At 38.2% G+C, this 27,815-nt stretch overlaps 1 protein-coding gene across 12 annotated transcripts in view; it reads right to left on the bottom strand.

The window, feature by feature from the left end:
• WNK1 (WNK lysine deficient protein kinase 1) overlaps positions 1 to 27,815 on the bottom strand; it is a 143,483-nt gene that overhangs the window by 15,809 nt on the left and 99,859 nt on the right. The window contains exons 9-23 of one of the 12 annotated variants that reach the window (XM_035028501.1): positions 23,546 to 24,772; positions 21,353 to 21,436; positions 14,156 to 14,305; positions 12,485 to 12,943; positions 11,239 to 11,520; positions 10,457 to 10,545; positions 9,968 to 10,130; positions 9,439 to 9,555; positions 8,915 to 9,088; positions 8,649 to 8,706; positions 8,391 to 8,513; positions 6,349 to 7,799; positions 5,113 to 5,196; positions 2,776 to 2,859; positions 1,431 to 1,491 (exon numbers count right to left, since the gene is read on the bottom strand). In XM_035028501.1, coding sequence (XP_034884392.1) covers positions 1,431 to 1,491; positions 2,776 to 2,859; positions 5,113 to 5,196; positions 6,349 to 7,799; positions 8,391 to 8,513; positions 8,649 to 8,706; positions 8,915 to 9,088; positions 9,439 to 9,555; positions 9,968 to 10,130; positions 10,457 to 10,545; positions 11,239 to 11,520; positions 12,485 to 12,943; positions 14,156 to 14,305; positions 21,353 to 21,436; positions 23,546 to 24,772 — 4,606 coding nt within the window. The remainder of the gene's footprint in view (positions 1 to 1,430; positions 1,492 to 2,775; positions 2,860 to 5,112; positions 5,197 to 6,348; positions 7,800 to 8,390; positions 8,514 to 8,648; positions 8,707 to 8,914; positions 9,089 to 9,438; positions 9,556 to 9,967; positions 10,131 to 10,456; positions 10,546 to 11,238; positions 11,521 to 12,484; positions 12,944 to 14,155; positions 14,306 to 21,352; positions 21,437 to 23,545; positions 24,773 to 27,815) is intronic. The other 11 variants (XM_035028502.1, XM_035028503.1, XM_035028504.1 and 8 more) reach the window with 11 other exon arrangements.

Here is a 27,815-nt window from a genome sequence, read left to right as displayed (position 1 = left end):
ATGTAGTAATAACACCGGTCTCTGCATCAGGGATCAGCAAATTATGATCATGGACCAAATTCAGCCCATAGCTTGTTTCTGTAAATAAATACTGTTAGACTACAGAGCAAAACTCATTCATTCATGTATCGTCTATGCTGCTTTTGGGCTACAATAGGAGATTCGAGTAATTGCGACAGAGACTATACAGCCAGCAAAACCTGAAACATATACTTGGCCTTTTACAGAAAGTTTGTTGACCCTGCTCTAGACAGTTAAAAAAAAAGAAAAAGGAGAAGAAAAAGAAAAAGATTCCTTTTATGTTTTGTTACAGTACTGTTTTACAGTATCACTTTCTATCTTTGATCCATTTGGAATTTTTTTTGGTTGAAAGCCCACCTTTTTCATATTCTACATTCTCTTACAGTTTGTCCATTTCTAGACTTTTCTGGTCTGTTCCACTGATTTTCAAGTCACTTCTTTTAAAATGAGAGAGCTAATTCAGAAGATAATTGTCTTGAAAATATTTTAGAGAGGTTTGAAGTGAAATTTAGAATTTAAGGAAGAAAGAAAGCTGAGCATTCCAGGTAAATCTTACTAATAGTTATACAGGGAAATATATCTATGTAGGTGATAGTGAGGAGAATGAATAAACTATATAAAAAGGAAAAATATTTAAGCAAGTGCTCTACAAAATCACACTGAGTAAGTACAGCTCATATTGAATTATTTCCACTTTTGAATATAAATGGTTCTAAGGGAAAAGGTGACAAAATAAAAGCTTTAAATTTCCTAGTTTCTGGGGGACTGGTGATGTCATGAAAAGAGATTCACAATAAAACTTTAGAAAAGAAGTCGCTGATATGAACTTATGACCTAGTGCATGCTCATGAAAATTTTAAATTGTTGGTATGGGTTATTTTTACAAAATTAAGCTGGAAACATGCCTAAAGAGAATATACATATGAACATGCCAATTCTAAAGACTCCAGAAATAGATAAAAATGCTTAAGCTGATTAAAATCTTACATTTGTATTTCTACCATCCATGTTATTTAAGATTATCTCTATCTCTACCTAGTGTCACAAAAGCCAAGAGGTTAAGGTAAATTAACTTTTGTATGTATGCCTGCCTCAATTTCCTATCTCTCTTAGCAAGGATCTGGCCCAGCTAACAACAAAGGGTCTTATTCCGAGAAACTATCATTGTCCTTTGCATGTCCCCCTTGAAAACAAACAAACAAAAACAATATAAAAGATTCATTAATTTGCTAGTATGACATGGTCTAGATATTAGTATCGATGCTCCTCAGTTATGAAATATATAAAAATGCTTTTTAAAACTATCTCAAATACACCTACATTCTTAAGAAAGTCTTTGAAATAGTAACCCCTATGATCGATTATAGAGAGGACTGGAAATGGTACATAAGAAGGAGGATGCTTCTCACCATCCTTCTGAGGCTGTGCTCCTGCTTCTGCAACTGCTGTTGGAGCCATCATGGACACAGGCTGCAAAACATACACATAGATACCATAAAATCTTTAGCTTCAGTCGCTCTTTAAACTTTTGTCATGCTGCCTTGCCTCTGGTCTTTATAAAGGGCAAAAGAAATATAGTATATGTGAAGAAACACTTACATCCAAGGGAGTTTTCTTTTTTTTTTTTTCAGCCTAAAAAGAAGTCTGATGTAAAAAAAAAAAAGGTTTTTTTTTAATTAAAGATTTTATTTATTTATTTGACAGAGCGAGAGAGCACAAGCAGGGGTAACAGTAAAGGGAGAGGGAGAAGCAGGCTCCCCACCAAGCAGGGAGCCCGATGCGGGGCTCGATCCCAGGACCCTGGGATCACGACCTGAGCCGAAGGCAGACGCTTAACCATCTGAGCCAACCAAGTGCCCCTAAAAAAGTTTTTAAAAGGAAGAAATCCTGAGTTGTTTCTATATTGTTTTCTTCATTTTTCTCATGGGATACTTAGTGTTTAACTTGAGTATTCATAGAAAAAAAATATACATTTTTAAGATTTTATTTATTTATTTGACAAAGAGAGAGACACAGCGAGAGAGGGAACACAAACAGGGGGAGTGGGAGAGGGAAAAGCAGGCTTCCCGCTGAGCGGGGAGCCCAATGCGGGGCTCGATCCCAGGACCCTGGGATCATGACCTGAAACAAAGGTGTGCCCTTAACGACTGAGCCACCCAGGTGCCCCCAAAGAAAAATAGTTTTAATCAGAACATTGTGTCACAAGCTTAAAAGGAAGAAGTTAAAACTTTTTACTTAAAGTACAGCTTCCGGGGCACCTGGGTGGCTCAGTCATTACAGCGTCTGCCTTTGGCTCAGGTCATGATCTCAGGGTCCTGGGATTGAGCCCTGCATCAGGCTCCCTGCTCAGCAGGAAGCCTGCTTCTCCCTCTCCCACTCCCCCTGCTTGTGTTCCCTCTCTCACTTTATCTCTGTCAAATAAATGAAATCTTAAAAAAAAAAAAAAAAAAAGTACAGCTTCCTCCAAAGCATAAATGCAAAATCCATAGGATTGATCTATGGTGTAATTCTAGCCAGAGGTAAGACAAGAAAAGTACCTTTCAAATAAATAAAATCTTTTCCACAATCACACCACTGGGTCAGTTGTTAATCTTACATTCATCTGCCTTATTTCTGTTTGCTGGAACAAGCAAAGACTCTGAATTAATACTTTTAACTCTGTAGGTGTTAACGGTATTAATAGGTTACAGTATGCTCTAGGAATATAATATATTAGGATTATGGAAAGATGTCATCAAGATTTTCAAAACTTACACCAACTGTGGATGTCACCGCAATAGTCTCTGGACTAAGTGTTCTTCTCAACTGAGCATCAAGATCTTCCAGAGGCTGCTGGGACTGAATGAAAACAAGCACAATAAATAGAGGTCTTTGGCATAGTCAGAGCCACTATATATAGCCAATCTATATACGAATAGTTTGATGCTTTAGATTGACACAACATATTATCTATTCACTGAATATAAAACTCAATATGCTAAATTTAATGTACATTGCTTAAATGATTTATGTCAATTTCCCAAGCCTAAGAGAAATTCAGTTACATTTATGTTTTTACAGTTTTGAAGTCTTCTTACCTTCTATGTTTGATGTTACTTGAAGTGATAGAAAAGTTTCTATTTGTCCTCTCTTTAAAAACATTCTGATAGGGACGCCTGGGTGGCTCAGTCAGTTAGGCATCTGCCTTTGGCTCAGGTCATGATCCCAGGGTCCAGGGATGGAGCCCCGTGTCAGCTCCCTGCTCAGCGGGTAGTCTGCTTCTCCCTCTCCTCCCTGCTCGTGTTCTCTCTTGCTGTATTTCTGTCACTCTCTCTGCCTCCCTTTCTCAAATAAATAAAATCTTTAAAAAAATTCAGATAAATGTATCAAGATCTATCAGTAGATTAATTCTATCACATGTTCCCCTATTTTCCTTTCAGTTTGGTACATCTTTCTGAGAACTTGTCTTTATGAATGGCATTAATATATCCTGTCACTATCAAGGGATATTTAAGTCTTTTTTTTTTTTTTTTAAGATTTTATTTATTTATTTGACAGAGAGAGACACAGCGAGAGAGGGAACACAAGCAGGGGGAGTGGGAGAGGAAGAAGCAGGCTTCCCGCGGAGCAGGGAGCCCGAAGCGGGACTTGATCCCAGGACCCTGGGACCATGACCTGAGCCGAAGGCAGACGCTTAATGACTGAGCCACCTAGGCGCCCGTATTTCTTTAAGTCTTAATAATCTATACTTCTTACACCCTACAGATCGCAGCAAGAAGGCACTGGAGGTTTGGACATTCCATCCTGTTAACCACGTCTTACTACCATCCACCCCAAGGCCGTTAACTTTTTACCTTTGACACAGACGGTAATCCCACATCTATCTATTGGCTTCTATCAACCCATTCTTCTGCGGCTTTATCTTCCTTCCTCTATATACAGGCATTATCCACTTACCCTCACCACCCCCTCCCCATCTTATTTGCTCTTTTGTGTCACATTTGAGCCCCCTTAGGAGTCTCAATGTATGTTTTTAAGAGAAAATAGGTGTAAAACCCCTAATTTACAGAATTTCACAATGTATTTTTTCCAAAATTTAGTGGCTGATGGATTGAGTTCTCTTTGGAGTTATTACTTTATTCTGGCAAGTTCTTTAAGTTATGTTCTACTGTACATCTAGGATTACATAAGTAGGGATAAAGTCAGACTTCTCAAGTTAGAAATTTATCATGTTTTCCTTAGATACAATTTTAAAATAAATCACTGATTTAGTTTCAATGTTTACTACTCTGTCTCAAGGCAGAAGCATTATAATGAATTCATAGTAAGTACTTTCTTTATGGGTATTCAACTAAATGTGTGGGGTGGTGGAGTAGGGTGGGAAAGGGAAATGGTAATTTAAATATTGCAGGCAGTTCTACCCAATGATCAGAACTGAGCGTGAGATAGCGAATTAATATTCATGTCACTGGTTTCAGTTTCTGTATGAGTAATCTCATGTTAATTGAGCTGTGTGGGTTTTGTACTGAAAGATATAATATGTATTTTTCATGAAGCATGACCCTTATATCCACCTATACATAAGTCAATTACTTTATTAGGTTGTCAATGAAAGAAATGTCAAACATTCAAGAAAAAACTGGTTGAGCTCACAGAAAAGGGGCATTATCAGTTATCAGTGTGGTATCTTTTCTTAAGGAACTTTCAAAGTTAATTTTGATTACTTGTAAGTTTTTACTTCCAGAGTAGTCTAGAACCTAATCTCAGTCCTTAGATGCAATTTCACTCCACAAAACTGTGAATGAGAAGAATTATATTTGTCTGGTAAAATGTAAACCTTGCCATTTTCTTCCTTCCTAAAATATGAAGAAGTATTAATATCAAATGTTTTCTAGAGGACTTGAAGCAATATTATGAACAAGAGAACTATGAAGCTTCTTACTTTAAATAGGGCCTAGATAATTACCTATACTGTTTTAAAAGAAAGTTGTTACTAAGTCAAAACCAAAGAGAAGCCAGAAGCCAAGATCATGCAATGGAGAATTTAAGTAAGCTTTGTGAAAGAAAAGTAGGGGTACAAAAAGAAATCTGCCAAGTCTTGGGGCAGGGCACCTGAGTTAGTGAAGGTCCTGGAAAAGGTGGCAGCTGCTCGCTGGGTGGAGTACCAGCTGGAAGTTCAGTACCCACTGGCAGCACCTACAGACAATGAAGGGAAATTCAAGTCCATGAGACACTAAGAGTAAAGACTGCATACTGGAGAGCAAATCAATTAATTCCAATGTAGAGACGTAAGAGTAAAATATATCTATAGTTAAGACATGCTTGTCACCTAGCTTATATTCTGGTATCTATCTTAAATAAAGGACATTATAACCATGATAGTGTTATAGGGGTTACTACTGCATACCAATAAAATGAATAGCAAAATTTAGTAAAAGGTTATTCCCTAGGGAAAAGAGAATCAAAGGCTTTAAGGACATAAGAGGCATAGTCCAGTATTCTTGAGCCACTGTTTTGGCATAGTATCATCTGGCTTTTCCTAAAACAAACATTTTTCTGAGAAAACAATACAGTTCAGAAATAACCAAAGGTCAAGTCTGATAACAAAAGTCATCAGGATACTATTACTAGTAAACAATTTGTACACAGCCTCTATTATTATCCTACTATAAAAAGACTTTTACAGTCAATGGCAAAGCAGAAAGATGAGTGAAGCACAGAATATAGTAGAAAAAACACAATCTTGTTACTTGGAGCAGATCAGGGAGACTGAAGACGGCAGAATGAGAGGAAATCCACCACAGCAGAATGAGAAAACATATTTTAGTTATTTTATTCCTAGGATTAGAGTCTTTTTTCCTCTGTATGAAATTCATCGCCAGCTTCCAATTTTTTATAACCCCCAAATTGTGTATCTGTGGAATCTAAGCAAAGCAGAAAATTTGCTTCTGCTTCATTCTCACTGAAACAAAGGCTGTGAACTGCTAGCGCTCTGTGTAATTGCTAGCAGAAGCATTCAGCTTCCTTTTGAGAGACAGATTTCTTTAGCTGGTACCAGTTAGGAAGAGACGTCTGTGTTGTACCTATTATACATCCTTAGAAAACCAGGCAGTATAATTAATCCCCAAATCCTGCCATATTTCAAAAGACAAAAGCATCTTGTGTTCAACGTCCATATATCCTAAAATCATTTTCAAATTATTTAATAAATACCGAATGTCTAATACAGGCCAGGCTGTCTTTATAACTACATTTCTACTTTGCAAGGCTGAGTTGAAAAAATGCACTTATGGGCGTGGGGGGAAGAATGATCATATTTATCAAATTATTTCAGAACAAGAATCTTACTGGAGCTTTAGTTAAAGGTGGCTTCGACGGAGCAGGTCCAGCTTTCGCTCCTGGTGTCGCGCTGACTGGGGCTGACACATAGCTGACTGGGGTAGAAACCTGCCCAGGTGGGACCACTGGCGTAACTGACAAACCAGTTGTACCCAGTGGCAAACTGGTTGGTGGTAAGCATGTACTTGTAGTGGAAGTCATGAGCTTGCTTGGTGCAACAGCGGTGGTTGGGATGCCTGGTGTGACAGTGGTCTCTCCTACCAGTGAAGTCTCCAGTGAGACAGACGTATGTTGGGCTCCAGATGAGCTGTGTTCACTAAAGAGAGACCGCAGCTTTTCCTCTAGAGTCTTTATGTCATCAATTCCAGGAGCTTTGGGCTGTGAGTCGGCATCTATTTCAGGGCAGTGAGTGTGGGGCTGGTTGGGAAGTAAAGCTGGTTGAGGCTGACTGTGAATTAGTGTCTGCTGCACGGCAGGCACGCTGGCAATAGGCTGTACCAAGGGTAGGACACCAGGTACTTGGGGTAATGAAGGTGTAGAAGTAGGTCCTGCTGCTTGAGGAAGGGCAGGAGTAGAAGCTATAGCTGATGGGGTGATCAAAGGATGCATCCCACCAGGCTGAGAAACGGAAGTAGACAATCCTGCTCCAGGGGAGGGAGACGGTGATGCAGAGAGGGACAAAGGCAATCCAGTTGTACTACTGTGAGATGTTCTATCTAGTGAGTGTGCACTAACCACCACTGTTTCAGCTGGAGTCGGAGCAGAGGTGCTACTGCTAAGCTGAAGAGACGGCTGTGAAGCTAAGCTTGGGAACGGAGCGGTGGCAGGAAGAGAGGCTAATGTGGCTGCGCCAGCAGCACTGCCTGCCACCTGCTGCGACGGTACAGGTGCGGGCTTAGCACCCGGCGCGGCAGCACTGCCCCCTGCAGGGGCTAAAGTTGCTGCAGCCGGCAGAGAGGGCAAAGTGCCTATGCTGGAAACCGCGCTCCCAGATGTGGGAGCCTGAACTGGCTGGGATGTTGCTGATACCGAGACAACTGCAGGTACTGTGATGCTCGAAACCACAGTGGGAAATATTGGTGATTCAGATACAGGTGGGACAGGGAGACCACTTGAGGGCATCACACCTGCGCAGGTGGCAACTCCACCGATCCCTGTTTCAGTGGGCACTGGAATCTCAGACTGAATTACTGATGTGGAAATGTCAGTAAGGGGGCTGCTAGCTGCAGGGACTGATACTGAAGGTGTGGCTGCTGCTGTGGCTGGGACTCCAGCGATGCTACTCATGGAAGGAGGGACTACTGGAAATGTTGGTCCTGTATGACTGAAGTTGGGAGGTGCCGTGTTGGGCCCTTCTGTCATTTGGGCATGTCTAAGTTCAGAAAAGGCCTGCTGTAGGCTAAGGGATGAAGCAGAGTGAGACAAGTTCATTCCAGCGCCGTGAGAAGTAGAGGCAGCAACTGCAAAGGAAAACACAAAATTCAGAACCAGTCCATTTTAAAAGGGTGGATTCAAAATTGTCCTAACAATCTATTTTGCGATTACCAACACTGCCACATACCAACAAGGTTTAAAACTTCTAAGGAAATGACAGGCTCTAAAACAGCAAAGTAAAAGAGCAGTTTGATCAAAATAAGTTAGCTTGTATGAAGATCTATTTCTAGGGGCAAAAAAATTTAATAAAGAGGAAAAAAGGAAAAACAAGTCACCACAAAGCATCTACAATAATCCTAAATGGAGAAACGAACACATACTACTGTATGGATACAGTATCTATTACACAGGCTGCATCTAGTACCTTCTCCTCTCTGGCTCTTGTCTTTTACACTTGATCTTAGCCAAAAGGCCGAGAAGCGATGGTTCTTGTCTTTTAATCCTCCCTATTCATCATCTATTTCCCTCCCCCATATGTTTGTCTATTGTTTATAATCTTAACTTTCTACTCTTCTTTATTGTCTATGTCATCATTTGTACTGCTTGATAACCAAACTTCCAATATAGCAGAGATACTGTAGGAGTAATAGAAGTTTGTGGTAGAAGCAATTCCTTACCTGTATCTGATATTTCACTAGTGAAAACTTTTGATTCTCGTAATCGACTTTCTGGCACAGGACTCACTATAAACCGTCTTCCAGCAGAATGAACAACTTGGGTTAAAGAACTGGTAGGAATGCCTGGTTAAAAAGAAACCACGTAATTGCATTATTTATATATTGTCACCAACATGAGATTTCAAGATTTCATTATGAGTATACATACAACTTCTTAGGTCAAAGGTAAAAGCAAACATGGAAAGAAAAGAAATTCACCTATTTGCTGTGGCATGGAAGATGCAGGAATTGGTTGTTTGAACTCTCCTTCCAATTTCTACAACAAACAAAAGTGATCAAATTCATTCTCAAACACTATCTTAAAGATTGGGCAAAGCAAATGGCCACATGCAAAGAGAACATAAATGTTTGATAATCTCAGTCATAAATATAATGTGGTATCACTGACCATTGTGCATAGCAGATTTAACACCACAGCATTATTTTAATTAAACAAAGCTTCTCTATGGGAATGGTGAACTTACTTGAGAACCTGCAAAGCCATAGTCATCCTTTCCTTGCAGACTCTCCAATCCCTGGTCACCCTCTGGTTCCACACTGACATCCTCACTGAGCATTTCATCAGCTTTTTCAATAATTTCTCGTACTTGATCCACAAATGACTCTCTCTCCATTGCTAGAATAAAGTCATTGTTCACCTGCAGAAGAAATGTGATGTCAGTCTGTTTAGTACAGTGTTACTCATGTTTTAAGTCATTCCAGTTGCTACTTATTCATGACTTTTGTCCTATCTGCATACCACCTGTATCATTATCTACTTGCTATGTAAGTTAGTTCTTCAATACCTAGAGTTAGACATGTCCTAGACAAAAATATCTCTAAATCCCATGTTTGGTGTGCTAATTATATTCACGTTGAGCTAATTATATTCACGTTGAAATAAATACATAACTGTCAAAAGAGATTACAAAATACTGCACATTTTCTTAGGGCAGTGGATACTGAAAAAGTACTAAAGCAAAATCTGGAGCTCCAAATGCAGACATACCATAATTGTTGCTATCTCCTCAGGATTGTCACCATCTAAATCGAATTTGAATGTAACCATTTTCCGATTATGAGTCTCTAACTGACATTCTACTACCCGGTCTCCTTTATTTGAAACCTAAAAAGAAAAAAAAAAGGTACTTAATATTGCAGAAGCCATATTCAATGCTGTTACTGAATTTGAGAAAAGAATGCAGATTATCACTTGAACTTAAGCCTGATGTTACCACTTAAAGACTTGTTGGTATTTACCTCTTAAACTGGTAGCAAGAAAACATTAAGAAAATACCAGCCCTTGGGCTACTTCCTCATCTTCCACTGAAGGGTCTGGAAGGAATGTAAAGTCTCTGTTCTACAAATTAAAACTCTTTTTCTAAAAGGTAAATAAATGTCTTACTATAAAAATATGGAATTTACCAATATTATTGGGTGATTAGAAAATTCCAAACTTTCATCAATACACCTGAGCCTTGGAGATATTTAAATGATATTAAGTAACTATACGAAACCCACAAATTAGTAAAACTTACATTCAAAATTCTTAATTTTGGACGTGAAGTCTTTTCATGACGAGAGCGACTTCTAACAGATTTTCGATAATGCCGTTTTGCAGTTCTCCCTTCATGCCTTCCACTGGATGATGGGACATTCTCATTGCCATCACTCATTCCTGAAGCAACATCTGAATGTGCACTTCGGAGAAAAAAAAAAAGTTAAGTGTTTAAAGGTTTAATATTTTGTTTTTTTTTTTTAAAGATTTTATTTATTTATTATTTGAGAGAGAATGAGATAGAGAGAGAGAGAGCACATGAGAGGGGGGAGGGTCAGAGGGAGAAGCAGACTCCCTGCTGAGCAGAGAGCCCGATGTGGGACTCGATCCAGGGACTCCAGGATCATGACCTGAGCCGAAGGCAGTCGCTTAACCAACTGAGCCACCCAGGCACCCTAAAGGTTTAATATTTTGAAGTTTTAGATCATCCTACCTGCCAGGCAAGGAAGGAGAATTTACTTTTACATACCTGTCTATAGAGGAGACCAAAGTGGTAGGCTGTGCTTGTGCCACTGGAACCGGCTCTGGAGGAGCAACTTGAGAGACTCCCTGAGTACTCTGTAAATAGAGAGAATAATGCAACTCTTGGCAGTAACACATTTTATTTGTTATTCATTATCTCCAATAAGCTACTCTTTTTTTATTTTTCCTTATCCCCCCGTCTAAGTCCTAGCAGCACTAAATTTACTAGTATTCTCAGTATTCAGCATCTAGAGACAGTGGTCTTAAAATTCCAAAGGAAGTTTCTAAAACTAAGGCTCTGGTATCGACTGCATGGTGTGACATCAGCCGACATAGCTGCTAGGTAGTGAGAAAGTACAACTTGCATGCAGCCAGCATCTTCCTAGAAGTGTGCAACAGGGCAGGCAGAGCAAAGTGCAAAGATTCAGATCTTTCTCCTAGTAGGGCAAAAATGATTATTGGGAGCACAGCAGGATAAGATACTTTTATGACTGCCAATGGCAAGACTTTGTGAAAGGACAAGAATAATGGCTAAAGTACTAGCTAGAGAAGTGAAGTGCTAATAGGGTTAATCTTCTCCAAGGCACACTCACTTCCCAACAGAACAGCCAGTGGCAACAAGGCCCCCACATTGGCATTTCATTCTGCTGGAAGAAAAAGTCATTTAGAAGTTAGTTTGAAAATAGTCTCCAACTGAGTTCTAAAACAGGGGAACCTATGTTTTTTCTTTGTCAAATTATCCCATGTGTATATATGTTTTATATATAAACATGCAGTAATTCCATTTACCTCCAGAGCTGCTTGCTGGGAGGATGTAGTGGGGGCTTGCTGTGCTAAACTCACTGCTGGCTGGGACACTTGAACCTGTCCTCCTATACTGCCCACAGAAACCAAAAGGTTTGATTCCACAAAAGGCTGCACCACTGTAGGAAAGTAACCCGGTGTAGCTAGTGCTTCTGTCGGCATGGGAGGGGATAGGACTGTAGAAGGGATGCAAATAGAAGCCACGCTGGAAGAGGGAGCAATATTTGAATCTCCTGGGTATTGTGGTGGCAGTCGAGGTGGAAAGCCCTGTGACAGAAATGAGGAAGGTGAGTTAGTGCAGGTTGGGTCATCAAATTAGCAAAACAGTAAGACATGCATAAAAAAACCCAACAAACAAACCAAACAAAAAAAACACCAAAAAAAACCCCCCAAAGACCCCAACAAAAAAAGCACACAGCAAAGAAGAATAGTAGTAGCCCAATCTCTAATAATTTAAAGAAGATTTAAACATGATTCTTGAAATGGTAGACCGGTTTCAATTTGGGGGACAGTACTCTACAACTATAAATTGCTGGGTTTTGCCCTCCTGGAGATTAAACAGGAGGAACAAACATAATTCTTTTTTTTTTTTTCTTAAAGATTTTACTTATTTGACAGAGAGAGACACAGTGAGAGAGGGAACACAAGCAGGGGGAGGGGCAGAGGGAGCGGGGAGCCTGATGCGGGGCTCGATCCCAGGACCCTGGGATCATGACCTGAGCCAAAGGCAGACACTTAACAACTGAGCCACCCAGGCGCCCCCAAACATAATTCTTTTTAGAAAAATATCAACTTTCTAGGTAATCTTAAGTGGGAGAATGCAAAAACTCTTCAAGGTATCAGTCATTCTAGTCATATCATAACAGGATAATCTGAAGCTTTTTATTGGTACCACGTTGGCTAGTCTATTTACCCTACCTATAAAAAAAAAAAAGAGTACCCTGATATAATATATTATTAGCCATATCTAGCATTCAGTCAGCTTACATCAAATAGAACAGAACCATCTTTCTCTAAGAAGTGTCTTAAGAAAAATGGAAATGAATCATCAGACATCATTACCCTATCTTTTCTCTGAATTTTACTCTATTAGCTTCTCTAGTTGATATCAGCTACACCTTTGTTATTGCTAGTTACTTTGATATTCAACTATTAGGCTTTCAAGTCCTTGATAGTCTACTATTAGAATCAAACCCTCTGGTGCCCTCCTTTTTGCTAGCCAACACAATACCTGGTATAGAACATCTCCAGAGGGAAGTGGAACCTCAGCAGCTTGTCCAAGGTTAGCTGGTATTCCCATGGACTGAACTGCTGGTTGCAGAAGTTGTGGGTGAACCTGACTTGGCAGCTGAGTCACAGGCTGCAGAAGGGTTGGAAGCTGACTAGGAACCACAGTTGGTCCCCCTGGGATCCCAGCTGCTGTAGCAGATGAAGCCAAGGTGAGCAGAGGCTGATTAATGCCAGCTGCCATCGTAATGGGAAGGGATGAGAAACCTGTCTGAGCCGCAGACACATGAGGAGTTGATATGGGAATCTGAGAGACAGGGTACTGAGGGAGTAAGGAAGTAGAGAGTGGCTGTCCCACAGGGAGGAAATGAGCACCAGAGTGAACTGGAACAACTGAGGGTTGTGTCGCAACTGGGATCTGAGGTTCGCCTTGGATAGTTGGTACTGGCTGGGAAACTGGAAGCTGGGAAGGTAAAGAAAAACAAAACAGACAGACTTTAAAAAAAAAAAAAAAAAAAAAAGCAAGGCTGCCAAAAGCAAGATTTATGTATTAGCCAAAAAGAAGGGAAAAAAAACCCCCCCAAAACCCTGCATACATTAGTGTAAGTTAATTTGCCACACAAGAATAGGGAAAGGATAATAGGAGACAAAGAGGCTGACAGACTGGCTGTTTCAAATCTTCTGTTGTAGAAATTTTGCTCATGCTTCTTCATTTAACAATAAGAAGAGGACACTTCCATAGGCAAAGGGTTTTTTTTGTTTTTTTTTTTACAGATTTATTTAGATATATTTCACATACCCTAATCTTTTGGCATGTTTGTTGTCACTAAATCTATGACTGCTATTATAGTAGTTACTGGACTTCAAATGAATTCCTCCTCCCTGGAATTAGATTTCAATCCATGTTGCTTCTACAATTCTGAAGCCTAACATTGGCCATGAAAGTAGGTATATAAGTACTGTATTTCACTGATTCTAGGATGCAATCATCCCTCTCTACCACCTGGTCATTTTAACATTTGTGAAACTGAGATATATCTTGCAATTAATGGTGTGTCAGTACTTGGCTACATAAAATAATGGTGCATTTTACAATTACAGTATCTGTCTGAAATATGACAGAAACAATACACTGTGCCAAAATACAAGGACAAGTCCCAATGTTAAAGTCAAAAAAGGTCATTCAATAGACTATACCTTCCAAAGGGCACTTTCCAAGTGATTAAAAGGACGACTTAGAACAAACACCATTCCATATAAGGGGTTTTTATGACTTACTGTCAGTGGGCAATGGAGGAGGAAAAAATGCATAAATCTACACGAAAAATACAGCATAGTTGTAAACCTAGAATGTCAGCTATCGCTGACGCAATTCTAGAAAATGTTCAGGTTCATTCAATAAGCACTGTTATTTAACCCACCAGTTCAAATACCTGTCAAACGGCCTTTAGACTAATAAACCTAAAAGTTAAACATTTTTGGATTGTGAATGCTGTCAGTACGTACCTATTTATATTAACCAATGCATGTGCACAAAAGGAACAACTGTCAATTCACTTCTGGGGTGAATATAGCCAAATTTGGTATTTCACCATTAGAGAAGATAGAAACCTATCCATGAAAAAAGTTATATGGAGATTCGTTTTTAGCATCTCTGTAGAAATTGAGAGTTTACCTGTTTTCCAACTGATACTGGAGGCAAGACCTGTGGAGCTTGAGACTGACTGACTGGTTGTGCAGTAGTGGCCTCACTGGAGGCTGATGTCTGTGGAAGTGAATACTGCACTGCCTGGTGAGGAGGGGCTGTCTGCTGTACTCCCTGCTGCTGAAAATAAAATAGAATTATTCAGTTTTATTTCAAGTCATTAATGGCATGGGTCTAAGGAAATATGTTTGCCTAAGGTCTTCTGTATCTGTAAATGACAATATTAGTCATCAAGACATGCATAAACCCAAATTCATCAATTCCCCTTTACATTTATTTCTTTTTCCTCTGGTATTGTTTGTGATGGTACAACCAAGAGCAATTAACCAATGTTTCATAATTTGAGTCACCACTGGTTCTTCACCTATCATCCCTCTTACCTCAATAGCAGGTCATTCACAAAGACCTTTAGATAACATATCCAAATAGATCCTCTCTCCTCCAACCCCCATTCCCCATTTTTTCACCCTATTTCTTGGTTATCACCTCTCACACTTTGGTCCTATGTTAAACAAATCCAATCTCCTACTTTATCTTTCTCTTACTCTATTTTATCAACTGTGTAGCTAATTTGAAGAATAGCTCTGATTACAGCTATTGAGAAATACTGAGAAGAGCATTGAAATTTAGCTTTACCATTTACTAGTTGTAATACCTTAGAGACTGCTCATTTTACTGCCAAAAGGTATTTCCTTCTTTGAAAATAACACTATCACTCAATTCAAAGTAGGACAAAGGGAATAAGTGACATTTAGGAATCAACCATGTGTTAGGCATTCTAGTATAATACACTTAAACTTAACGCATGGCACATAATTGTAAATTTTGTAATAAATTAATGGCTCTCACTAACCCAGCAAAAATCTGAACTTCATAGCTGACTTTCAAGACTCTCTGATACCTACAAGTAATTTAAAATTGTTATTAATACAAAAACAACAGCGGGGCGCCTGGGTGGCTCAGTTGGTTAAGCGACTGCCTTCGGCTCAGGTCATGATCCTGGAGTCCAGGATCAAGTCCCGCATCGGGCTCCCTGCTCAGCAGGGGGTCTGCTTCTCTCTCTGACCCTCCTCTCTCATACTCTCTCTCTGTCTCTCTCAATAAAATAAAATTTAAAAAACAAATAAATAAATAAATAATACAAAAACAGCTGTTTGTAATAAAAAATTTAACTAACCTATCAGATTATCAAGTTAAATGAAATACCCTAGCCCCGTATCTCCAGAGGCAAACTATTTAGTGGCTTGGTCATCACCTTTATGGATTTTTCTCTACATATAAGTGATCATTTTTAAAAAAAAGATTTTATTTGACAGAGGAGGAGAGTGCGCCCACACAAGCAGGGGGAGTGGGAGGCAGAAGGAGAGGGAGAAGCAAGCTCTCCGCTGAGCGAGGAGCCCGACATGGGGCGATCCCAGGATCCTAGGATCATGACCTGAGTTGGGCAGACGCTTAACCGATTAAGCCACCCAGGCACCCCTGTAAGTGGTCATTTACACACAATGACATGTTTTCTGAAACAAAAGCATGCCCATTCTATAAATACTGTTCTCTAACATGCTATTCTCATTTATCAATGGTATCAATATCCTAAAAATGAACATTTTTTTTTCTTTTGCTACTTAAAATAATGCTGCAACCAGTAGCCTTTTACATATATCCTGGTCGATACAACTAATTGGCTACTGCTGGTAAAAAGATAAGCTATTTGTTTATATGTGTGGGTATATACAAAAATAAATTTAATTGACATATAATGATTCAATATATGCATATATTGTGAAATGATCTATCACCTAGTTAACCTAGTTAACATCACCACAATAAACCTAGTTAACATCTATCACCACAGTTACAATTTTTTTCTTGCAATGGGAATGTTTAAGATCTACTCTCTTAGTAACTTTCAAATATACACTACTACAGCAACTGTAGTCACTATGCTATACATTGCATCCCCAGGACTTGTTTTTATTTGTTTTATATGTATATTATGAATCTGGCCACCTTCATGAACATCCTAGATTTTGTTAGATGATAATGTGCAAATAAGATTTTTGCTCTCCTGATATTTCTTACTTTGTTCTTATTGTATCAATTAAAATCACCCCCCAAAATGCTGAAACACAATGGTGACAGCAGTCATATGTTTGTTTTATTCTTTAATTTTTTCTGACAACGTATTCTTATTTTAACATTTTTAAATCAGGAGCGGGCGCCTGGGTGGCTCAGTCGTTAAGCGTCTGCCTTCGGCTCAGGTCATGATCCCAGGGTCCTGGGATCGAGTCCCACATCGGGCTCTCTGCTCGGCAGGAAGCCTGCTTCTCCCTCTCCCACTCCCCCTGCTTGTGTTCCTGCTCTCGCTATCTCTCTGTCAGATAAATAAATAAAATCTTAAAAAAAAAAAAAAATCAGGAGCAAATGGTGACCGAATTATGTAACATTTATTTTCAGCAACTAAGATATATCATATATATCCAAATATAAGGCAACTCTGAATATAAAATAATTTTCCATATTTCCACTAAGAAAGAAACTAGAAAATCTTTTTGGTCAACCTGAATATATTTTAACTTTAAGGGATTTACACTGCAACACTACCCATTATGTAAGTCATTAATTTACATACCTAAATAAGATGGCATATTACATAAATGTATTAACTTAGAAATACTGCTCCACCTCTCTCAAATTCTTCCCACAGAATAAACCAGTCTCTTTATCTTCACTGCAGCTACACTGTGAAGCCTCCAGTTTTCTGGAGCATAGCATAATACTTTCCCTGTAACTTGTGTCTTGAGGTAAAATTTGCAGTGACACGCATCATAAATAATATTAGGACAGCTGTTGGGGCACTTGGGTGGCTCAGTCAGTTGAGTGTCTGACTCTTTTTAAAGATTTTTTTGTTTTGTTTTGTTTTTCAACAGAGAGACACAGCGAGAGAGGGAACACAAGCAGGGGGAGTGGGAGAGGGAGAAGCAGGCTTCCCTCAGAGCAGGGAGCCCGATGCGGGGCTCGATCCCAGGACCCTGGGATCATGACCTGAGCCGAAGGCAGACGCTTAACCGACTGAGCCACCCAGGTGCCCGAGTGTCTGACTCTTGATTTCAGCTCAGGTCATGCATGATCTCAGGGTCATGGGATTGAGCCTCACAGCAGGCTCTGCACTCGGTGAGGAGTCTACTTGGGATTCTGTTCCTCTCCCTCTGCCCCTCTCCAGCCCTGCTCGCTCTCTCTAAAATAAATAAATCAATCTTAAAAAATACTAGGACAGCTGGATTTTTTTTTTTTTTTTTGCTTTTGTCTTACAGGTTTATATTCATGTAATCTTTGTATTAACTCCTTAAAATGATCTTTAAGCAAGTTGTTTACAATGACATATAGCACCTGGAATAGTCAAGTTGTTCTCCTAAGAATAAGGACCAAATCTATGTTTAACTTCTTGGCTTTTATTTTAAAACCAATTCTGTCAGATACTGTCTATAAACATTTCCAACTACATATACTATTTTAAGGTCATTACAGGCATATGTGTTTTCATGTTTTGTTTTATTCCATTAACATTTTTTTTTTGGTTATTGTTCAAAATAAAGGGACAGTGAAAGCCTGTAATATAGAAGTATGATAAAGGTTTAAATATATGCTGATTTCCTTCCTTATTAAGGGAAAGGGGAAAATCTGAGGAAAAAAATTCCATTATATATGGGCATATGATTACCTCTCTCACCCCATGCTTACATCAAGATTTGGACTCAAACAGTTCTTCTATGAACCTTATATTCACTTATTTATGTTCTAGCTAAACTGAACTAAAAGGTTTGTTTCTGTTTTAAATTTTTCTACCTTTGTGCTTTTTCTCTTGCTTACACTGTCCCCCCCACTTCCCTTTTGGTCTAGAATATTCTTTATTCTTACATCTGAGTTTAATGTATAATCAGAGTCCAGTTTAAATGCTATCTCTTGGGATGCCTGGGTGGCTCAGTTGTTAAGTGTCTGCCTTTGGCTCAGGTCATGATCCAGGCTCCTGGGATTGAGCCCTGCATCAGGCTCCCTGCTCGGCGGGAAGCCTGCTTTTCCCTCTCCCACTCCCTCTTCTTGTGTTCCCTCTCTCGCTGTGTCTTTCTCTGTCAAATAAATAAAATCTTAAAAAAAAAAAAATGCTATTGCTTTCATAAAGCCTTCTTGATATCCTCCCTCCCTGCATGAAAGTGATGTAATTTATCTCTTTTTATGTCATAATTGGGATGTAGTTAACTGGTGAGTTGTGGAGTTAGGCAACTTGGATTTAAATTGTTTCTACCTCTCATAAGTTGTGTAAGCTTGGATAAATTACTCTTTTCCAGATCTTATCTCAGCCTTCCCATCTGCACAATGAAAATAGTAACAGTATACTTATAGGGTTCATGTAAGAATTAAATAAAAATATAGGCAAAGTGCTTTGCACACTGAATATAATCTTACCTACTACACTTGTTTTTTTTTTATGTTTAAAGATTTTTTTTATTTATTTGACAGAGACACAGCGAGAGAGGGAACACAGTAGGGGGAGTGGGAGAGGGAAAAGCAGGCTTCCCACTGAGCAGGGAGCCCGATGAGGGGCCTGATCCCAGGACCCTGGGATCATGACCTGAGCCAAAGGCAGATGCTTAACGACTGAGCCACCCAGGCGCCCCACACTTATTTGTTTTGTAGGAGTTGACAGATATGTTTACTAGATTATTTAGGCTCCTCTGAAAGTAATGATATCTGATCGGTCCATCTTGATAGACCCTTTGGAAGAAATTATTAAGTAAGCTGGGTTACGGCCTATATGGCATATGGCAAAGAAATACTAAGTTTTCTAGTAGGAGGAAGCTATTTTTTGGTACCTCATTAAAATACAGCATAGCACTGGAAAGGACTCTTGATAAAAACATGAAAAAAGCAATCCCTTATTGGTTACATTCCAGAAACCCATGAAATAAAATAAATTTTAGCTAAAGTACTTTTCTTTCCTCACTCTAATAAAATTAGAGATACGGTTTCCTAAGATGGGGTTGGAAACTGATAGTATGTAAAGTGAAACTCACCTCTAAAAATAAACACCTGGGGCGCCTGGATGGCCCAGTTGGTTAAGCGTCTGCCTTCAGCTCAGGTTGTGATCCCAGAGTTCTGGGATCGAGCCCCAAACTGGGCTCCCTGCTCAGCGGGAACCCTGCTTCTCCCTCTCCCTCTGCCTACCCATATAGTACAAAGGGCTTACAACCTTTTTAAAAATATACATAAAACCTCAGTAGCTGAAACAAATAAATGCAGCTTCTTGAGCACCTCTGCAGAATCAGAAGTCCCTGTAGAACCTTAATACCAAAAAACCCTATTCTAGAAATGTTGAATTCTGACTTGTAGTTTTTAGTTCTATCCACTTACTGGCTATGTAATCCTAAAAAAGTGAAGTATTCTATACTGCATATATTTATATAAATTGAGGGCTCAGTTTTATGGTTCTACTCAACTTAAACACCATCCTATATTTAAAATAATTCACAAAATAAAACTATCTTAAAAAAGCATCACTGACACATAAATTTTGTATTATATATAGCAATAGCCATATTTACATTTTTTTCTCAGAAGAGTCAACTAATTCTTTTAGCTTGACCTTTATGGAATTGCCCTCCTTTACCACCACATTGCCCTCCTTTACCCCCACATATTTTTCTTACCAATGAACTAGTATCTTTATTTGCTAGTAAGTATACATATATATGCCCACATATAAGATATATAAGAAATTCCTTTGGAAAAGGAAAAACAGAGCACACACTTAAATTTGCTCAGTTTATTAGTGTTGGCCTGTGTCCAAAGATAAACAAACGAGGACAGTGGTATCCATGATAGTGCTTCTGTCCTCAAACATCTTTATGTAACTTTTAATTTGTATTCTATTTTTTAAGTTGGCTTCGTGTCTACCATGGAGTCAATGCAGGGCTTGAACTTACGGCCCTGAGATCAAGACCTGAGCTGAGATCAAGAGTCAGATGCTTAACTGACTGAGCTATCCAGGGGCCCCTTAGTTTGTATTCTTATTAGGGATTATTAATAACAATTAAAATAGAATTTGTTAAGGTTGGCAAAAATATGACTACTCAAATTTAACTATAATTATATACAGATTTTGCTACTTCTCTGAAAGAACAAAAGCAAGACAAAGCAAATTCTAGAAGACAGGGCTGTTGGGTCACCAAATAAATGAACATATAACCAAACTAATCCTGTACAAGGAACATTTAATCTTAAACTAGAATCAAATGACTGTATGATCACATGCTGGACTAGGAGGAGACTATTTTGTAATAAGAATTAAAAGTGTTGTTTAAAAAATTAATAGAGAAACCAATTTATGATTTGGTGGTTGGAAGACACACTTCGTAGGGAACTATCAATGAAATAGTTCATCAGGAAGTTTTTATGACACATGTAGTGACTACAGATTTTATTTGAAACAGTTAATAAATATTCAATAGTGCCAAAAAAGCGTTATTCCCATGCAAATAATTACTATTAACTAATATCAGTACTGAACTACAGATGTTTAATTTCAGAATTAGTAGTTCTGCTGTTGAATACATCAACACTGTACTAATTTTTTGAGCTCCTTGAACCCTGGGGAATTATATTCCCCAAACCAAAAGTTTAAGCAATGTTTAAAAAGTTCCTAAAGTAGTTGTTCAGCTTCTCTTAGCATAAAATCTTATATCCCATCCCACAGATTAGAAATAATTAAATAGGAGTTTAGCATTAGTAGAGTCAAATACAATGAAAGCAATGGCAAAATGCTCATAGAAGGGTAAGTCACAAATATAAAAACAAAATTGATATTCTTTGTATTGTTAAATTATGTGTAGAATCATCTATTTCAGATGGCAGATGAATAATGTATCAGTTAACAATGATTCCTTTGAATTTCAATGCTATGTCTAATTTAGTAGTTTAAAAATACATTAAACAAAAACGATTTTCTAAAATCTTTTTAGAAACACAAGAACACAAGAAATGTTATGCCTCTTGATTTTTCTTTCAAAAACATAGCAAGCCTTTATTTACATCAGGAATCTAATTCATGAAAAGATGTTAAACAGTGTTTTGGCTACTGTTAATCCATAAAATGTAGCAATGAGTTGTTCTCACCTGCTGAGAATGTTGTATGGGTAGGGAAGATGGAACCCCTGTTAAGCTACTTGAGGATGGTTGACCCTGGCTTTGCCCCTGTGCCTGAAGGAAAGAAGTGAATACAACAAATTAGCGAAGCCCTACGTAAGTATATAGAGAGGTCAGGCTTTTGCAATAAATATTTAAACTCCTGAAAGTGTGCTTGAGCAAAATAAAGTATTAGCTTGATTAAGTATGTATGGGAGAGACCACTGGGGCATCTTTTGTAAGAAAAGGTTAGAGAAGGATTACATCACAGAGCATATCCTGATCCCACACAAAAACCACTGATGGTTAAAACCTACTACTGCTGTGCTCCAGCTATAATTTTACCTGGCCAAAATACTAAAATTCATAATAAAATTCTTACTGAAAATATAATAATTAGGAAAATAGTAGTATGACTACCGATGTGAAAAAATTCCATATCTGAACAATTGAAGACAAAAGGGTATTTGATAATGCTAATTTGGTTCCTTTTGCTACTTCTTTGTAGGGCCATGGTGACTTTTACCAAAAATGTAAAAAACCTGTTATTTGCCCTTCCAGGGATCATTTGGTTGTCACAACTGAGGGAGGTGACTGCTACAGACATCTAATGATTAGAAGCCAAGGATGCTGTTAACATCCTGCAACACAGAACCACAACCCACAACAAAGAATTATCCAACCTAAAATATCAGTAGTGATGAATTTGAGAAACCCTGACCTAGAAGTTGTCTAAGTTAAGATAAATGAGAAAGTGAGAAATGAATACAGGATTTTATATAGTAAGTTAAGGAAATGAAAAGGCCCACCTTTGGTGTTCCATTTCAGTCTAGAGGGGTTTCTCTAAAGCTTACTTGGATCTGACATCACATTCTACTGCATCTTAACTACTACTAAGTATACATTCTTGCTGCAGTAGGTTTGTAAATTAACCACCTGATATTTCACTTTGGAATGTTTAAAGAAGAATGGCTGGCAGTGCATTAGGATTTACAGTACAGGCTAACAACTACTGCATTAACGTGAGTACCCTGCATGCAGTGTAATTTTATACCATGCAGCATCATTTTCAAGTTTCTGGATCTTTTTGCTTCTTAGAACTATTCTAAATAACTGATACTTTATGTACACTTTTGGGGTTGTTTATTCCCCTTATGAGGGAAGAACATAGGAAGGAAGTATCAAGAACATATAATACTTTGTAAGAGTGGAAAATTTAGAAGATCCAAATGATGCCTTGAATATATAATTGGAAAGACTCCTATATTGATTTTGTTAAGATTTATATATTTGATAAAATATATGGAATATATGAAATAGTTAATACTGACTCCACTTGTTGAATTCTATTATGTCCATTACTTTGTCTTTATTCACAAGAGAGTACATACACCCATATATATAAATAACAAAATTTAATTTGTTGAGGAAGGAACCAAGGCCTGAGATATGTTTCTTAGCTTGCAACACATATCACAAATTCTTAAAGAACAAAACAAAAACAAAAACCCACCACCCACACTAGATTATAACTTTGTTGCTAAAAATTAGAATCAGTCAATTTTATGGATTAATATTTTATTGGGACATATACAGTGACTTGTTCAAATGATGCCATTTTAAAAGGCATTTTCATTTGTTCCTATATTCTTAAGATGTTTCCTTTCTGTCTTTCAAGATTCTTCCACACTTACGAAAATTTTGTGTACTCTTAATAGTCTTAAAAAAATTTCCCATTTTCCATTCTTTTCGTTTTACAGAAAAAAGAGGTTATCCTTTCTATTTTTTAAAAAACTAGTCATGTTTGTTCTAAGGAGAAAGAAATACTTCACATTAGCATTTATAAATAATCAATGCGGAGTTAACTCTACATTTCAGCCATTTACATTTTCACTACAAGTTGAAATTATTCTATGTACAAATAGAACTGATTTTGACGAGTGCTTAAAATTCTAGTTTTTGTGTTCTCTTTTTCAAGGGTTTGCGCACATTATAGGTAAACGAGGCAGCTTCTCTCTCATATTTTGTTCTTATATACAAGTAGTTTATAATCCCCCCCAAAAGAAGAAACTCTACTAATAAAATTAAAAATAATCCTTATAAATGGAAAGGAGGGATAGAAAACTTAAATGTAATGATGCATAGTAGGGTAGTTTAAAAGAACTGTGGAAGTTTTCCTATAACCTGTGGATGGAGTGCAGATCCTCCTGAAGAAAATGAGGCAGATAAAACCTGCTGAGATGTGGTTCCTTGGGGGAAACAGAAGAAAAGTGGGGATTCTTGGAACACTGTCTGAGGCAGACGGATAAAGGGTAACGAGACGTCAGAGCCAAAAGGTGCAGCTGCTCCCCCTGTAGGGGGAGGTGACTGAAAATCACTGGGGTCTGAAGAAGTAATTTGTGAGGAATCACTGGAATATTCTGGGCTTCCTATTGGCCAGTTCTGTCCGATAGGCTCTACCACAGAAACGGTCAATTCTGGGGCATGGTAATTACGCTGTTCTTCAGTCACAGGCTGTAGGCGGCCGTGTAATCCAACTGATTGAGGAGGTGGTTCTTCCTGATTCAAGTCCACTGCAACCTGTCGATTTCGGTAAACATGCTGAGATAAAACTCCTCCTCCTTCTCCTGAAGAGGAGCTTGGAGTGTGAACATGAAACTCAAATACACAATTGCTTCTCTCATTGTTACGAGTTAACACAGCGGGCGCAGAATGAGGAACAAAGACAGGGTGAAACTGCAAACGTGCAGCATCTGTACTGATAGGTGCAGAAATACTAGAGAGGGGAGATCCTGGACTCAATCCAGAATCTGATCTTAAATTCTGAAGGTGTCCTACCAGGAAAGCCTGTCCAGATGGAAATTCAAAGACAGAACTTGAAGTAGGGCCCCCTTGTACTGGCTTCTGTTCAGGTATCTGTTTCATAGGACTTGACAGTACTGGTGAGTTGTATGGAATACCCTCATACTGTTCTGTCACCTGGGCCTGGTAAGCTAGATACACTGCTTCCTGAGGAATAAAATAGTGAGCTTCTTCTGGAAGTACTAGTCCAGGTCTATAGTCACCGTGAACTTGAGTTGGTTCAAACATAGGATGGACCTGTTTCTCACATGGCTCTCCAGTTATCCTACTGGCTGTAGTGCCCAACATAACTACGGCCTCTGGTGTCCAGTTAGTTGGGCTGCCACCAGGTGGAAGAAGATTTTGGCCAACAGTCCTCAGCAGGGGTTGGAAGTGGCGAGTTTGGGCTTCCAAGAAGGAGGTGCTCTTACGCCGCTGGGAAATGGCCACCTTCGGTGGACAGGTGGGAGGTGGTGAAAAAGAAACTGGACGTTCATGAATAGTTGGGAAAAATATCTGTGATTCTGGGTATGTTGGGGTCCCCCCACACGGATGCGCCATGGACTGAGGCTGTATCAACATGAATAAGACAAGTAATTCATACATTCATATGTGAAATTACAGTAAGACATGCAAAACTGGGTAGCTCTGTGTAACCGTATGAAATGGTTATACCAAATTTATAATTAATAAAGAAATAACAATGCTTATGAAAATTATGTGCATAGTAAAAATCCATTAAATACATCCAGGGTCAGTAAAATTAGTCTGTGGGACTCTTCGCGTTAGGTAAGAGCTGCTTTTCCACAACATCCTCTCTCAAAGGAAATGGAAGAACTTTCTAAGTGTCTATTCTGTTTTTACCCCCAATTAATATGCTCACTCTTAAGATTTAATGTAAATTACACGAGTGGAAAAGAGTTAAAATAGTAAGAGTTAAGTGAAGACAATAAGACAATATAATCCCAACATTTTTAAAATGGAAGATACTTCAATTTAACCTGCAATACAAAGTTTTCCTATACTCTATCTTCTTCTTATCTGGTGCTGTGCTAGAGGCTCCAGTGTTATTTTCTTATCAACTAATAGTATGCCTTCTAACTAGAAAAGAGGTATTTTTGGTGGACAGCAAAAAACACACTACTGACTACTGACAGTAATGTCCTTTTCCCATCTATCCCAAACTAGATGCAGTTACTTTTGCTACATGAAACATGTTGCAGATGCCAAATCACTGAATGTCCATTTTTCTGATCCTAGTTAAGGGTTGAATAATTTGGTGTTCAAATCAAGTGAAAAGGATAATATAATGAACACTGATTTAATAGCACTTTTTATTTAGAGGCAGTTCTAGACATAGACTCTAAATTTAGAATCCTACACCTTGCCAAATGCAAACAGTGTACTTTCATGGACTCTTTTTAAAAAGAGTAGATTGGTTTCATTCTTTTAGTAGGGATGGTCCCTATCAAATTAGTAAAATAGCTTAACTGTTACTTCTTCACAACAGCTAAAAGAGGGCCTTTATTTCAAACGAGAATGTTCCATTTTACTGTTTATTCAAGGAGAATCCCAAAGCCATAAAATACTATATAGTTACTCACTCTCTTAAGTAAAAATCTGCAGATATTGGTATTACTGTATCAGAATAATAACTATATTCTCTATCTGGAAAAGCAGCAGCAAGGTCCCACAGTGTTTAATGAAACTTTAAAAGACAGATCTTTTATAGATATAAACGGGGCCAAAGAAAATCTTATGTACTACATGTGTATCTAATGTATTCATTAGGGTCAAGATCCCACCTTATTCAATCTAAGAAAAATTTCCACGAGGGAACATATGGCCTTTTAGTTTGCCAACCCATCATTTTAAACAGCTAACAAATTAAAAACCAACTTTCACTCTTTAATTACTCTTCACTATGGGGAAAAAATGGACTCATCCAGCTTCACGAATGTCTCTTTAGAATAAAGTGAAGAGAAAATGTATTTGGGTTAATTTCTGCTAAAGAGAAAATTTGCTTTTGATTAAGCCAATGAATTTAAAATGAAGTAATATGTATTCCTCACTAATATATGAAAATGCAAGGATTTGTATAGGTCAGTTGAGGATAGGAGAATATAATGAAAGCTAAATTTTATTGTGTACATATTCATATGTGCCCAGGGTGTTATTAGCATTCTCTCTCATTACCTCCTTGCTTTTTTTTTCCTCCTTAAAGCCTTGTAACAAAAAAGTTTCCTATAGGAAGAACAGGTATCCTAAAAGCATAATATATTACTAAGTATAGTCCTTTTATTTATTTAATTTTTATTAAAATTCTTGATGCCTGGATGTATTCACTGGCAATAAATTTTCATTTGTCAGGAAGTTTATGGTTACATACAGTACTGACAAAGAGGGAAGGCAGGCTGGAGCGTCGGTGCTTGCGCTGAGAGGCAGAGTGCATAGGCAGGACACTCTCCAATGCTTTAGAAAGCTTTTCGGCAAAAGTTTCCTCAGGGGCAATCCGAAGGAGGGAAGGAGAAAGAGGTGCAGACAGCACTGGTGGTGGGGTGGAAGGAGCACTGGGAGAGATGCGGGACAGAGAGGGAACAGCAGAAAGATGGGGAACACAAACCGACATGCTACGGCCATGACGAGGCTAAACAGAAAACAAACACATACATGAAAACACAGTACTTTGAAAACAAAATAACCAAATGTACAATGAAAATAGGGCATAGCTGACATAAAGAAGTGTTCCATCCTCCCCCAATCCCACAAATCCAATTTTTTTGAAGAGAGGTATAATTCCACAAAGCACAACTGGTAGATCACAACTATTCTCTCTATACTGTTGGTCAAGTACAGGGTATCAACAACCATGATAATGATCAATTCTCTTCCTAAATATTCTGAAATAACATCAATTGTTATGAATGTATGAATAAGAATGGCCGACTGAGGTAGTAGAACAGGGAATACAATGAACATTGGCTTGCAGTTTTCTGCAAACTTATTATTATAAGGTGTAGAAGACTTTATGACTGGATTACTTTGCAGGAACTCTGGAAACCTCAGAAAACCTTTTTCAATTCTATTTTAGAAGGCATCAGACTAAAAAAAGTTGTTGGCTCAGAGTATTTTATTTATTCCACTTCCTATTTTTATCTGTAGAGGGTAGAAAGTCATTTTCTAGTAGGAAAAGCATTAGTTTTCTAGAAGTAATGCGCGATAGATATAGACACATTCTGTAGTTTTACTAAAGTAGTGAATGGAAAATTATCTTAAATGTGAATCTCTAAAGAGTAACTTTAACAATTTTTCGGCATATGATTCAACTTAGGTTTATAAAGTCTGAGGCACCTTAACATAAAAATTTTAATATAGCTACAAAAAAGCAGTATACCTAATACTGTAAGGTTATCCTGAGAAAACTCGTTATTTTCCTTTAGGTATTGTGAACTGTGTCACTAATCATGTTTTCTTTTCCAAAATTGGCTGCACAGAATGCTTTGAGCCAAATTTGTGGCTCAAATACCAGTAGCAAGTACGAAAGTATCAGTATACTTATCGTACTTAGTTCATTCCTGGTTCTATTTTTCTCCACCCTTGTTTCTTTTTTACT

Source organism: Mirounga leonina, unplaced genomic scaffold (genome assembly GCF_011800145.1).
Source record: "Mirounga leonina isolate KUSES-001 unplaced genomic scaffold, KU_Mleo_1.0 Mir_201, whole genome shotgun sequence".
NCBI lineage: Eukaryota > Metazoa > Chordata > Mammalia > Carnivora > Phocidae > Mirounga > Mirounga leonina.
Note: the sequence above shows the minus strand (reverse complement) of the source record. Positions and strands in the feature narration are given on the sequence as shown.